The sequence below is a fragment of the Cetorhinus maximus genome, chromosome 4 (assembly GCF_964194155.1).
Source record: "Cetorhinus maximus chromosome 4, sCetMax3.hap1.1, whole genome shotgun sequence".
Lineage (NCBI taxonomy): Eukaryota > Metazoa > Chordata > Chondrichthyes > Lamniformes > Cetorhinidae > Cetorhinus > Cetorhinus maximus.
Window position 1 is genome coordinate 75,888,638 of NC_135882.1, and position 15,159 is coordinate 75,903,796.

Consider the following 15,159-nt stretch of genomic DNA (forward strand, 5'->3'; position numbering starts at 1 on the left):
AGTGTGGCTTCAATGAGCACCACGTTACTGAGATTTTAATCGCCTGCATGTTCCATTTTCATTAGCAACAGGAGTTAAAATCAGGGCTCAAATATTTAAGCTAGAAATCCTCAAGAGAATAACACTGATGAGGCAATAATTTTCCTAGGTTAGATCATCTTGTAGAACTTAAACCTTGATAATTACATAGACCTTGACCTTTATTTTCTCCCTGTGAAGCTCAAGCAATGTTTAATAACTCTGCAGGTAGAAAGAGGGATTGTTCGGCAAGGCAGGAGTCATAGGTAACAATCTTGCTGGTTGTGATTTTTATAAGTATTGGTTTCTAATTAATTAAGCAATAAATTGTATTTACTTTACTTGGGGTCCCCCATTTAAGATAAGAGAAGAAGAACTTTTTTCTCTGAGGGTCATTAGTCTGTGGAATTCTCTTCCCCAGAGAGGAGACTTGGTCATTGAATACATTCGAAACGGAGTTGAATAGATTTTTGATCAACAGGGGAGTCAAAAGTTATGGGACAGGCAAAAAGTGGAATTGAGGCCACAATAAGATCAGCCGTGATCTTATCGAATGGTGGAGCAGGCTTGAGGGGCCGAATGAACTACTTCTGCCTCTAATTCTCACGATTGTGTGCTTTTGTTTAGTTAAGTAGGATTATAAGTAGTATTATCAACACTTATTGTGCTGTGCACTGATACAAAAAATTATTTGACCTTAGTATGATTATTACATCAAATTCTGTTATGTTTTGTCCTGTACATTTATCCATTTTGATATTATAGATCTGGATCACTCACTGATAAAATTTTCCAAGAACATGAGAAAATAACCATTTTGTCCATTTCATTTCTCAAATCAACTAACTTAAATCCAATTACTATTAATGGTTCACTTCATATCTGTATTTCATGCTTTATTGCAAAATATTGCTTTCTACTTTTAAATTTAATACAAAGGCCTGAATCTTCTGGTCAGCGTGCGACGGCGGGCCCTGCTTGCCGACACATAAAATGACACACGGTGACGTCAGCCGTGCGTCCCGACGTCACCGCGCATCATTCCGATCTTCAGTTCGGCAGGCGCACATCGGAGTTGGCTGCGTGCCTGCCGAACTGTCAAAGGCCTATTAAGGCCATTTAACAACCACTTAAAACAATTAACAGGGCTGCTCGTCCAACCTTAAGGTGGCGGGCAGGCGAAGAGCTCAGGCGGCCTTCGCATTTATCATGAAACCTCATCCACGGGCAGGATGAGGTTTCATGAAGGCTTTACAAACTAAACAAAAATTTTTATTAAAATTCGTTGACATGTCCCAGCTCATATGACACTGTCACATGAGGGGACATGTCTGAATAATTTTTTTTTCCTTATTTCAATTATTCATAATCAAAGTAACCTCCCTCAGGGAGGTTTCTGCAGCACAGGCCCCGACTGTCCCTCCTCACCTTACCCTCACAGGGAGCGCTCAGTGCTTCTGGGTGCATGTCATGCTGGGTGGGCCTTAATTGGCCTGCCCACTTAAAATGGCAGTGCGCAGCCAATCGCAGGTGGCGACCAGTTGCGCCCACGCCAGCTCCCGCCCAATGGGGAGAAAATTCTCCCCAAAATGAATGATGGCTGTTTTTACACTTTGAAACTTAAAACCAAATCAGCTTTCAATGGATGTTACACACAGGCAAAAATCATCAATAGTACTGAGCACTTTAACAGGAAAAGGCTCGACTTTGTTTAGGAAATGCCAACTGATAACCAAATAAACTCCATGGGCAGAATTTTGCCTTTGATCGGCGGGCGGGCAGCCGATTGTCGCTGCCGAAATGGGCCCTGCCGCGCCCCCCCCCCCCACCCACCACCACCACCCCTCTCTAGGGTGTCAGGTCATTCCATGCCCAAAAAGTTGGGCCCGGTGTCCATCTTCGATCTTCATGGGCTCCTTGCAGAACCAGAACCGCCCACTACTGAGTTCTGGCGATGCTGAGACTGCAAGAGCTGCTGGCCAATCAGATTGGCCACTGAGGTTCAGCAGTCCAACTTGCTTGTTAAGGGCTGTCCTGCAGCAATAACACGCTGCAGGACAGCCATTTTTAAAGTTGGTCGATTTCCGACCAACTTTTCTTCTGAGGGGTGGTGAGCAGTATGCCCTGCGTAAAATCCAGCCCTTTATGTTTGAATTTTGTGGGGTTGCAGGTTTTAAAAGAGCAGCTGTAGCATTTGTGGACAAATCCCAAAACAGAACATCAAGTTGTGTTGATATCAAAAACTTAAGATTTCAATTTAAATTTTAAGCCTGGCCCCTGACAATTCACAGTATACAACCAAATGATCCATAGGGATAAAAAAGTTAGGGCACTTCCACTTTAGCCTACGAATGCTGTTTTCTTATTTGAACTTTTATTTACAGGATCCACCTACATCAGTGTCACTTGGGCTACGAATGGAAGAAATGATCTTCAACTTGGCTGATACACATCTGTTTTTTAACGATTTGGAAGTAAGTGGTGATTTTCTTACAGCTAGAATATATTGTTAAATGTGACCTGTGCCCAAAATAGCTCATTAGAGAATTGTTTGTTTTATCATTGATGGATAGGTGAATAGTGGAAGGATGAATGAACTCAGCAATAAAGATTCCTTTGTTAATCTTCAGTTTAATTACTGATTTAACTCAAGAATGTCCTGAAAAATACTTTCTACTGATGGAATTGAGAACCAGGGCAGGAAATCAAGATGAAATGTATTTTATTTGTTGAGTTGCTCTGTTAGGTTTTTCTGAATGGGAATTCCTACTGTTTACATTGGCACATAAATCGACCAGAATGTCATGGCTGGAATGTACTGAGAATTCAGTTGCCAATGTGGTCTTGCACACAAAAATAAAATATTGGTCACCACATTAGTAGTATTCATATTGATTTTGGATGTCCTAAAGAGTAGGTTCTTGGAGCACGTCGAAGCTGAATTTGTGTTAAGGAATAGTTTTAAACATCTATGTTAAAAACTTGATACATGAGTCAGAATGGACAAAATATTCTGTATCTATTGGTGGAATATTATAACAGCTTTCAAGTTGTGAAATCATCTTAGATCCATTAAAAACAGGCAAGAAAGGTTAGAGCCCTTACTTGTTAAAGTAAATGTTATGTACCCCATTCCTCCAAATATTTTCCTAATTTTTTTTTAGTTAAGGATTTGTTGATCCAACCTGGCAGCTGGTCCTCCTCCAACCAATATAGAACTGTTGGAAAATTGGGTACAAATTTGCAAATGGGTAGGAATATGCAGCTGCAGTCGGCCAAATGATGGTTTTACTCTTACTTCTTGTCCTCATTCATTTTTTTAATTGGCAAATTTTTAGTAGTTTACAACATTTAAAGGGAAGAGACTATTGATATGCCAGGGAACACAGCTGCTACTTTCCACATAACATGCCATATTATGCAATAAGATGAATAACCAATTGACTGTTTTTGGTTGAAGAAGCATTACTGGCACAAGAAGAACTTTCTGCTCATCTTTGAATAGTCCTATCTGCTTGAACTAGTAGATAAGACTTTGTGTTAATATCTTACCCAAAGGCAGCACCTGCATCTATGAGGTGCCCCTTATTATCATATCAACTTAGAATATGTGGTAAAGTCCTGAAGTGGTACTTGAACCCTCAACATCATGAAACAAAAGAAAGGGTATTGAGCTAACCTGATGTGAATTGTATGTGGAACATTTTAAGACATTTCTGGGGGCATGTAATACATTATATAAATACAAATTTTCCTTTAGTTTGTAATATTAATCCTCGGAATACTACAAGCAGGTTATTTTAACTGGTCATGATTGAACTGTCGATGACATAAACCAGATTACTCATTCTGTGTTTCCTGGTTTGATGCTTTAAACCAGTTGTCATGATCACTTATGTCAATCTTTAGACCACTGGCATTTCTTGGGCTTAAAAATTGGACAGTTTGCAGCCAATCAGAGGTTCCCACCTGCAAATGTTTAGGAGACAGGAAAAATGTAAGAAAAAGTGCATAATATATTTTTGAATTGAAAGAGGAAATTAATTAGAAATAAAGTTAATAATATAAAGAAGGAAGAGAGAAAACAGAAAAGGAGATAAAAAGCAGTAAAGGGAAATAAAGGGAAGACAATGACCCAAGTAATTATGTTTCATCATTTTAAGCATGTATTTGTTTTATGTGCAGAGTAGCCATCCTAGGGAGTTTGGGATTTATGGACTTACTAGTGGCCTAAAAGTTGATAGTGCTCTATCCAGCAGAACAACAGCAACAATAGCTTCTGTTAATCTAGTGGGCTAAAAATTTGTTCACAAAGTTGCATTATGCAGACCAAATAGATTGCCCAGGAGCAGACAGTGCCATAGCTGCTACTTGTACTGCCATTTTCGGTTTCTCCATTGACATCATCAAGGAAGATTACTATACAAATTCAGAAAGATAAAACTATTTATATTATCATTTAAATATTCTAACATTAAGGATTAATGTGAAGTACATGTGAATGAACCGACAAACTGTGGTCGAACACACCACATGACAGGTGGTGCCCCATGGTGCTGTCTGCCACTGGGATATTTACATGATCTGTGTAGCACCACTTTGAAGCACTTCAACATGGGTAAATCTTTACCCCAGTGTCTTTAACATAGAAACATACCCAAGGTAAATCATAGTGAGAAAATTAATAGGCATCAAATCTTTGTGAGGGAGTTACTAGAGAGCTAACTTTTAATAAGTGGATTTGAAGAAGGCTTTTAAAGCAGGACAGGAGTAGGTTTCTTTTTACCAGTTCAAGAGTGCAGAGATTTAGGTAGGAATTTTCAAAGAGTAGATCTGAGACAACTGATGGCTGTACCACTGTTGCTGGAGTGGGCAGAGTTGGGGATGCAGAAAAGGCCAGAGCCGCAGGACATGAAGGGGCAAGAGAGAATATAAGACTAGAATGAGTTACGTTGATGAGGTAGGATGAGAGGTAGGCCATGGGGTAGTAGTCAAAGAAGATGATGTTGGTGATTTTAATCAGTCTGGTTTTGGTGTTTTGTGCAGACATTGGGCATTCGAAAAGAGAGCCAAGGCAGTAGAGGGAATGGTGCATGGAGGTGATGACACTTTCAAGGACCCTACAAAAGAAAGAAAGATTGGGGATGACATTTGGAGAGAACACATAGGCCAAATGTGGACTTATTGGTAGTGAGGTGGTGACAGCACTATTGAAAGGGAGAGGTTGGTGCCTGAGCATACAGAGCCATTTATGATGTTGGTTAGCAAATGGGCCAGGAAGTATAATTGAGTAGCCTAGAGCTGGGTAATAGTTAGACCAGGATGTCAGTAATGATTGGCATGTCACATACATATTAGCAAGTGACATCTAGATAAATCTGCTTTAAATATACATTAATTGTGTGCCTGATATCAAAACCTTCCAGAAATCTAAATAAATCAAATTAAGGAATTCTGTTGACAAGGTATGTTATTGATATTCCCCAAATCCAAATTCCCCAAATAGATCCCCAAATATCCTGAAAGAAGCCCAGTAAACATGTTAGGAAAGATCTTGCATAAAAACAATTTATGCTGTCTCACATAAGTCATATATATATTTAAGAAGGAAATAGATAGATTTCTGGACTATAAAGGCATCAAGGGGAATGGGGAGAGTGTACGAGTACAGCGTTGAGATAGAGGATCAGCCATGATCATAGTGAATGGCGAAGCAGGCTCGAAGGGCTGAATGACCTATTCCTGCTCCTAATTTCTATGTTTCTATGTAAATGCTAGATAGACTTTGAGGGTCAGGAGATGAGCCAACAATCCTAGAATACTCAGGATCTGCCTTCCTCTTGTAGCCACCATGTTGATATGGCCAATCCAATTATGGGCTGGATTTTCAGCTTCGAGGCAGGAAGCAGGAGTCGGGAAATTTTCTTCCTAGGGAGAGAGTGCCAGGAAAGATGGAATTTTTCACTCTGGGTGATAGGGTGTGGGCTGCAGTCGGGCCAACCAACCCAGGAAAATGTTCAGAGGCAGCCATGGGCTGCTGTGTGCCAAGCTGCGCTGTTTTAAAGGCCCATCTCTGTGCCTTGGGACGCCGTCCCAGTTATAATGAAAAAGTAAGGACCTTAAGCCTCACCCCCCACCCCCACCATACACACACACACACACTCCCCATGCCTTATCATGCCACCTCATGCCGCCATCCTCATTATACATTCTTGGCTAAGAGCCCAGAAACCCATTAGCCTGTTGAAACAGCTGAGCCCCAGGAAAAACATTGCTTGATTGACAGCTCTGGCTGTCTGATCTCTTCCATTAATGGTACAATGTTTATTTACACAACATAAAGTGGTTTCAAGTGCTTGCAGTTTCTGCTTTTGATACTTTAAATGGTCTGGATGATTGACAGTTTTATTGGCCTGTTGTAAAAATAGGAGGAAGTATTTTTAAGAAAGTGAAAAATTTTCAATTAATGTTTTTTAAAGATTTTTTTTACACATCCTATTGTCACTTAAGAGTTCATTGGTTCTATACAGTATTAATGGACATGGAGTGCCATAGTTTGGCAAGGGGGCTTCAGGGGCCCAAAGGTGTGGGGGTTGCATACCTTGATATGGGTGTCATGAGGGGGGAACCTTTTGAACTTGCCTTTCAAAAGGTTCCCTCACGCAGTCTATGGTTCACAACATATCTGTGGTGCCATGAATCACGGCTCTTTGAAAAGCTGGCCCAACTCCATGAAAATTGCGGAGGAATAAGACGTGCAATACCATGCAATTCTAACAAGAAAAGGCCCAGAGATAGCTGCACTCCTCCAATTTTTGCCTCTTGTGATTCCTGATTTTAATCATTCTATTAGCGGCTGTGCCACTCTGCCCCTCTCTGCTCCTTTAAGTTGTTCCTTAAAATCTACCTCTTTGATCCAGCTTTTGGTCATCTCCCTTAATATCTCCTTATATGGCTCATTGTCAAATTTTATTTGATAATGCTGTTTGAAGCACCTTGAGATGTTTTACTACATTAAAGTTGCTACATATGTGAAAGTTATTATTGTTTTTGAAGAGAGCAGGCAGCTGACCTGCTTTCAAGCACCCTCTATTACCAATTTATATCAGGCTGCTAAGATCTCTCCAAGATTTCTATCACTCATATGAGAAAAGGTGCCTGGCTTCCACTCTGTAATTTTTCTTAATATGATTGAGAACATAACGCAATGTATATGGAATCACTGGCGCAAACATATATCCTGTCACTCAATGGTGGTATTTATCTGTCAGTTATTTTATACGCTAATCCATCTTTCATATTTATTTCGTTCTTGGCTGAAATTGACAGTCTAATGTCAGAAGCTGATAGTTTCCAATATGCTAGTGAATGACAGAAATAACATACGTTAAATGTATTTGTTAGAAAATTAACTTGTTAAAGCTGTGACTAGCTACTGGAAGCATTTGAATCGCTTTAAAAGTACCAAAGTCCGATGAGAACTGGACACTAATAAATATTAAACTTTGGTATCTATAAACATTTAGTAGTAGTGTGCAGATTCCTCCATTATATCCCACTGTGGAAAAGTAATACCTTCAAGCCCATGGGACATGAATTTTACATAAGCTGTCAGTTTTTGTGACTCGTGCCATAGCTTTACACTGCTGTTCCCATGCCTCCTACATCAGTAAGTACAATTTCTTAGATTCTAGGGTTTCTGTGTCAGTCTTGTCTGTCTGCATCATACTGTGAGTACTTAATGTGAGCACTTGTAAAAATATAGTTTGTCACGCATTATCAGTACTGATTATTGCACTGAATGGCAGGAGGGAGGGGTTTTTGTGGTTTTTGTCAGGTTTTGATGAATACCTGTGAAAACCTTGACTGCTGTTTGGCCACTAAGCACTTGGTGAAGAGATTGGTATTAAAGATGCACCCTATCACTAACACACCGTGCTGCCCTTGTCATAGAATATGATGTGAAATGTGTGTTGGCGTAAAGGTTTTCTGGTAAAATCTTGACAAACACTGATCTTTCAAAATGTTCAATCTCAAAAAAGCTGGTCAGCCTGATTCAACACAGTCAGGTTAATTTTTTTATAGAACGTTTTCATGAAATTTGTCTTGTGTATAAATCTGCTTCTGTTTTCTTCAAATGAAGGAAGAATCTAAAAGATTTCAGTCAGTACTAGTTTTGCTTATCAAAGTTAATTAACTGCAATTTCCATTTAAATCTTTCCTGATGTTTTCTTTTTCAAAACCCAGCAAAGTGTACCTTCTTTCACAGATGAAGCAAAATCAATTTAAAATATTAGATTATAAGAACCTAAATATGCTTCACTAAACATCTGTCCTACATTTTGACCTCTTTCATCTATGATGAAACCAATTACGGTCATACTGGGAACTGGCACATTGATAAAATGATTTAAAAGCACTGTACTTATTTCTGCTGTTTCTCAAAAACACTTTGATTAAGAAGCAATTACCTACAGCAGCCTGCTAGTCAAATACTATAATGTCAAGTGGGAACAAAACCCTTCTTATCTATATTATTTCTTCCAATAACTTTAGAGTACTGTGTTGTTTCAGATTAAATTCTCCAGTATATATTGATTGTGAATATTCTGAGTAATTAGCATTGTTGATCAGCATACAATAACCAGAATCATTAGTCCTTCATTGTAGAAGTTGCTCACCCACCGTCATGTTGTTAAATTGTGTATTGGCATTCAGTATAAAAGATACTATAGCTAAAAAATTAGGCAAAATCTGAACAGCTCCAGCCCGAGTTTTACAGTGCATATATGATAGAAATAATAGATATCCCTGACTGATTTTAAGATTGTGAGCTTATCCTTGGATTCAAATTACAACAGGAAAATACTCTTTCTCAGATCTTCAGTTCGGCAGGCACACAGCGGAGTAGGCTGCATGCCCACCGAACTGCCAAAGACTTATTAAGGCCATTTACAAATTAATTAAAGCTATTAACTGAGCTGCCCGTCCAACCTTAAGGTTGGCGGGCAGGTGAAGAGCCCTGATGGCCTTCACATTTATCATGAAACCTGATCCACTGGCAGGATGAGGTTTCATGAAGGGCTCATAAATTAAATAATTTTTTTAAATTAAAGTTCATTGACATGTCCCAGCTCATGTGACAGTGTCACATGAGGGGGAATGTCTTAAAAAGAAATTTTTTCTCTTTATTAAAATTTTTGAAAATCAAACTGATCTCCCTGAGGCAGCTCTGTGCCTCAGGGAGATTTCTGCGCTCGTTGGCGCGCATGCACAAAATACCGCAGGTCCCGACTCAGCCTACTCCCCCCACCCGCACAGGGAGCGCTCAGCACTTCCGGGTGTGCGTCACGCTGGGCGGGCATTAATTGGCCTGCCCATGTAAAATGGCGGTGCGTGGCCGATCACAGGCGACCAGCTGTGCTCCCGCCCAACCCCCTCCCCCCAACGGGGAGAGAATTCTCCCTACTGTGTTTCATAAATATATCATAAACAAGCTTTTTCTTTTGTTCAAGAATGTGTGGAAGATTTTATTATAGCGAAGAAATTTGACACTCAACAAACAAAATTATTCTTTTAGCATCAGTGAATGAGGCCTAAGCATCAAAAGGGCTCTGGACTTTCGCTGACAACATGAGGCAGGGGTTGTGATCACCCCATCAGTCCGATATACAGTAAAGTCCAAAATTAGGACCATAATCTCATATCTACTTTTATGGAAGTAACAAGAATTAGTATTTATATCACACTCATTTTTGCTTATGACAACATAGTTTACAGTACTTCCCCAGAATTCTGATATCTAAAGGCTAAATCTGAAATGTGCTGCATTATTGGTAGAAATTTCGAGTCAATATTCACTTGTGCCTGAATATTTCGTTCGTAAGGCGCGTGCGATCGGTGGACCCAGGAGCGGACGGTAAACGGGCTCCTGACCCCGATCGGCCCCCAACCGTGATTTCCATTGGCTGTTGGCCAGCCAGCATAAAACACTCACTGAGAAAGGCTCAGCACTGCCATTGGTGATTGGAAGAGGGCGGGCGCCAATGTCACTACGGGTGCTGGTGAGCGCTTCCAGTGAGCTCCCTGAAGGCAGACAGCTGCCTCAGCGAGCTGCAGACCTCCGCACAATAAATGAAATAACAAAAATACTGCAAAATATGTCAATGCAGCACAATCAAGCACCTGAAAGCATACCACATAAAAAAAATAGTCCCCAAATAACTCTTTTTATTTTATTTCCCCAAGGAGATTTCATCCCGCTCTGGATCGAGGTTGAGCAAAAATGTAATGGCCGCCTGGCCGATTGGCCCATCCGCCAACCGTAAAAGTGGATGGGCCACAAAAAATTTCTTTCAATTGCCTCCCTAATGGACTTGATTGCCTGCTTAATTGTCGGTGGTTGCACTTCCAAGTGAGGTATCGTGCGAGTGCTGACATCACCTTGCGCTATTTCGGCCAGATGAGTTGGGCACATGCCCACTCGCAGGACGTAAAATTCTGGCCTTGGTGTTTCAATCTGTCAATAAGATAGAGTGACTTTCTAAATTAGTAACCAATCTGGCCATTTTGAGTGACTGGTTGCCAAAATTTTCACCCATTCCTATTATTGCAAGCAATCAACAAACATAAGACATGGCATTCATTAAATTGTTTATTATTTAGACTTGCCCTCTCAACTGATAGCAGTAACTGGGTCATGGTCATTTTAAAGTCGTAGGAAACATTCTAAGAATTTGTGTTGGTTTATTAACAATCCCCAAAACCAGTATAATGTCATTGTGTTGGGTATTTTGGTATCTTTAAATGTACAGGCAAGGGAATTAGTTTGCCATTTTTATAAATGCCCAATTATTGCTGCAATGTATTTATTAGAGATTTGCAGTTTATTCATTATATCAAAATAACTACATTGTATACTCCTTTAAACATCGACACCATGGTTTCCCATAATACAAATTACCAGATTAAAATCCAGTTATCCAACAAAAACATTACTTGACAGTTTAAAGGCTTAATCTTGGCCTTTCAAGGAGAGTAGTTATGGTAATGTACATTGGACAGGAGTGCTAATGATAATGGCCTATTTAATATAGTGTGAAAATTAAAAATTAGATGAGTATATTTAATATTTGCTACTTAATGAATATTTTGTACAACTTGATCCCAATAACAAAGGATACATGTACTCATTCATTGTACTTCAAATGGGCTATTTAGGACCCCTTACAGCCTGTTTTAATTCCTTTACTGTTCATCCAAAAATTGTAGAATGGAATGAAATGGGTTTCAAGAACTCTTTTTGTTCTTTATATCCTGTTCTGACCGACAGGTAATCTGCACCCCCTTTTTACTGCATAGAATAATTGTAGTGAGAAAGCAAAGAAAATGCAAGGGTCATGAACCGCAGACCAGACAGGGATGACAGGTTCTGCCAAATGAGTGCCAGCATTGAGAAGCTGCGAACCATAGATTTAGGTTTTTCACATGGCATTAGCTTGTAAGAGGAATGTTGTGATGATGGCTGGAAGCGTCCAAGGTAACTGAAATGATGTACTGTCAATTCTGAAGACACCGGAAGTTTCAAAAAGATTAAACCAAATAAGGCATTTGGGTATTATAGAGGTTACATATAGTGTTCCTAGAACACATTGTGGTTAAGAATTAAAAATTAAATTACAAGTAATATTTAAAAGAAATAAAAGCTACTGTTACAAAAAAAAATCAGCCTTCTAAGCGTTCCATAAACATGATGCAGATTGATAGATTGCAGTTGGCGATAACCTTCTTTCATGCTCGACAGGAAGACTGAAATGGTGGATGTTAATTGCTTGGTGACAGACACTGAAGGAACAAAGGAGGTACTGATGGCTTCCTTTAAACTGGAGAAGATCCAACCAGTCTTTTTGAATGAACAGAGGAATATAAAGTGTGAATGAAATTAGGCCGAATCTAGAACATTTTCTTCCAATCAGCTCTGTGTTTTGCTTTGACTGACTTTTAAAGTCAAACATATCATTTTCTTCTTTTGTGGAAGAAAAACTCTAGTATACTTTTCAAAAATGTACATTACCTTATACTTGCTCCCCCCCACAGCAGTGCAGCTTGTATATCAAATGGCGTACATGTGCACTGAAATTAATTCTTTAGTTGAAGTAGTTTACTTTTACAACTGCCATTGCATTTGTTAACCAAACTGCTGCTATATATCATGTGACATACGACACGTACATAGATATCAATCAAAGAAACAGCAACCTTTCAATCACCCCATCCTCACAGCCAATATAAACAACAAATGATCTGATGAAAGGTCATTGACCTGAAACGTTAACTCTGTTTCTCTCTCCACCATTGCTGCCACACCTGCTGAGTATATTCAGCAGTTTTTGTTTTTATTTCAGATTTCTAGCATCTGCAAGGTTTTGCTTTTGTAAAGAGCAAACTAGCATTTTCCAGGCCATTTTATGTTAGAAGTGTGCAGCTGACAGTAAATGTGCAGCTCTCACTGGCAGTTGCTTCTGTAATTGCTCGTCATTGTTCTGACAGCAATGGAGGCCCAGCTTTTTCTAGGTCTCTGGAGCACCTATTGGTTCTCCTTTTAAGACCATAACCACTTTTCACAATTTGAAAGTTTATGATTTCTAATTTCCAACAGATTTTTTTGAAGAATGTCAGCATTGTGTAAAAGAAATGGGGAACAACACTAATGAGGTCTCCTAATGAGCGCTGCTTCTCTAGGATCCTTCAGCCCAATATAGAAGTGTCCTTTCTCTGTATCTGACACATGATACACAAAACATTTACCCCAAAGGAGGATGGACAAATAGAAAATTAAAGCAACCTGCAAGTTAAAAGTACTTTATCTTTCCTCAGAATTATTTTTTTAATGATTTTATTTCATGGTGATGTGACAAACACTTTATTAGCTTGGCTGAATTGGTAAAATTCTTGTCTTTGAGTCAGGAGGTCATGTTTAAAGTCTGAGTCTAGGACTTGAACACATTATCAAGGTTGCATTGTTGGAAATGCCATCTGTTGATGAGATGTTAAACTGAGTCCTATTCAGATGGATGTAAAAGATCCCATGTTGCTCTTCAAAGGCAGAGTTCTCCCAGTGTCCTGGACCGTATTCATCTGTCAACGAGCACCACCAAAACAGATTAACCGGTCAACTATCTCATTTGTTGTTTGTTGAATTTTATGCACAAATTTACTGTTATATTTGCCAGTAAAACAACAATGGTTATCCTTGAAAACACTTTGAGATGCCATGAGGATGTGAAAAATACCATATTAATGCAATTTATTTATTTTTTGTAACACTGAGGCCAGATGCTAGTCCAGCTCAAACGGATGGGATGAAAGTCTGCTCTTACGATCTAAATGAAATGCATTTCCACATTTGTAACCTGAGGGCCAATTACACATTAACGTCCTTTAGGAGAGACTGCTCACCACTAGCATGGTTCATAGGGCAGGATTTTCAGGTCATCGGGCGGGCCTGGGAGCGGCCGGGAAACGGCCCGCTGCCCACGATCGGCACCCAACTGCTATTTCACACTGGATGGCCAATTAACGGCCAGCCAGTGTGAAAGGCACGCTGTAAGGCTCAGCGTTGCCGGGGTAGGGGCAGGAGGAGGGCAAGCGCTGATGTCGGCGCAGGGGAGCGTGGAAGGAAAGCTCCCTGAAGGCAGAGAGCTGCCTCAGGGAGCTGAAGAATTTAAAACCAAGAAATAAGGATGTAAAAATGCAGAAAGAAATGTCCACTCATCGGACTCACTCAACTAAACATGGATAATAAAACTTCTGCCCAAACATTTTTTTTAATTGATATCAGAAACCTCATCCCGCCCTTGGATGAGGTTTTCTCAAAACTCCAAAGGCCACCTGGCTGATTCACCAGCCCGCCAACCGTAAAGTTGATGGGCAGCGAAAAATCATCACTAATTGAAACTTTAATGGCCTTAATAGGTCTCTTAATTATCGGCAGAGGCACCGCCAAATCTCACGCGCGATGACATCGGGCCGCTCACTCGACATCGTCGCGTGCTATTTTATGCCCATTCAGGTCATGTGCGCACCTGCCCGCGGGATGTAAAATTCTGCCCATAGAATTGCATGAGTGGGTCTTTGCACACTTGGCACTGAACTCCCATTAATCAAGCAGGAAAAGTTTTGAAAGCTTTTGAAGTGATTATACGTGTGGAGGGAGACTTTCCTGCAGGTCACATTGTGCTGCTAATGTGTCATCATGTTCTACAAGCAGAACAGAAGTATTGAGCTACCAGTTAAAGCACCACAACTTGTTACAACATAATACATGTGCTCAACCAACATGCCAAGCTGAATGGTAGTAAGTCATGCAGTTTGGTTACTTTATAATGACCTTGGAACATGTGAATTTGACAAAAGTTTCAATTGTATGTGATATCTTGAAAATATGCCCTGCTACATTGTTGTTATGGATGAGATGTGATGCTGTTGCTCTGTTTGAGGTTTTGAATGGGAAAGCAATAAATATGGAACAGGTTAACAGGCAACATTTCATGGCATGTAATCTTGGATTATCTACCCAATAAATTATACTTTTTTTTCCCCCTGGTTACCCTGAGAATGTGTTGGTGAACTTCCTCCTTGAACTGCTAAGGTTGGCAATACAATGTTGTGGGTGGTCTTACCTTTCCAGAATCCTTAAAGTCTACCAACTTCCTGTAAGTCCTTTCCCAGTGCAAGAGGTAATTTTCAGAGAATTAGGCTTGGTCACCATCTACTGCAAGAAGTCTTGCATCGCTGACCTCTGGGGGAGTATGCCTTGAATTGCCAAACTAGGCATCCCTCCACACACCCTCTTCATGCAGATGCAAGTACATTTTTCCAGCCATTAAGTAGTGGGACAAATGTTGTAGTACTCCATCACTTGCTCATAAAATGCCATTGTGTGCTTTCATGTTAGATTCACATTCATATTATTGTTATCAGACACTTCTTCCTTTTCTCTACTATATGCGCAAAAACCGGCACATATTGAAATTCATATTTAAATTTTATAAAAGCTGAAACAATATACAGCCACCTGACTTTGAGTTCTGGTGAAAGGTCATCAACCTTAAACTTTAACTGTTTCTTTCTCCACTGAAG

At 39.9% G+C, this 15,159-nt stretch overlaps 1 protein-coding gene across 21 annotated transcripts in view; it reads left to right on the plus strand.

Moving 5' to 3' along the window:
* Positions 1 to 15,159, plus strand: part of eya1 (EYA transcriptional coactivator and phosphatase 1) — a 245,097-nt gene that overhangs the window by 175,968 nt on the left and 53,970 nt on the right. For 18 of the 21 annotated variants that reach the window (XR_013576404.1, XM_078540328.1, XM_078540333.1 and 15 more), the window contains one exon: positions 2,403 to 2,492. The exons of the other annotated variants lie outside the window; for them this stretch is intronic. Coding sequence is in view for 17 of the 18 variants with exons in the window: in XM_078540328.1 (XP_078396454.1) it covers positions 2,403 to 2,492 (90 nt within the window). In the remaining variant the exon portion in view is untranslated. The remainder of the gene's footprint in view (positions 1 to 2,402; positions 2,493 to 15,159) is intronic. 21 annotated transcript variants of the gene reach the window in all.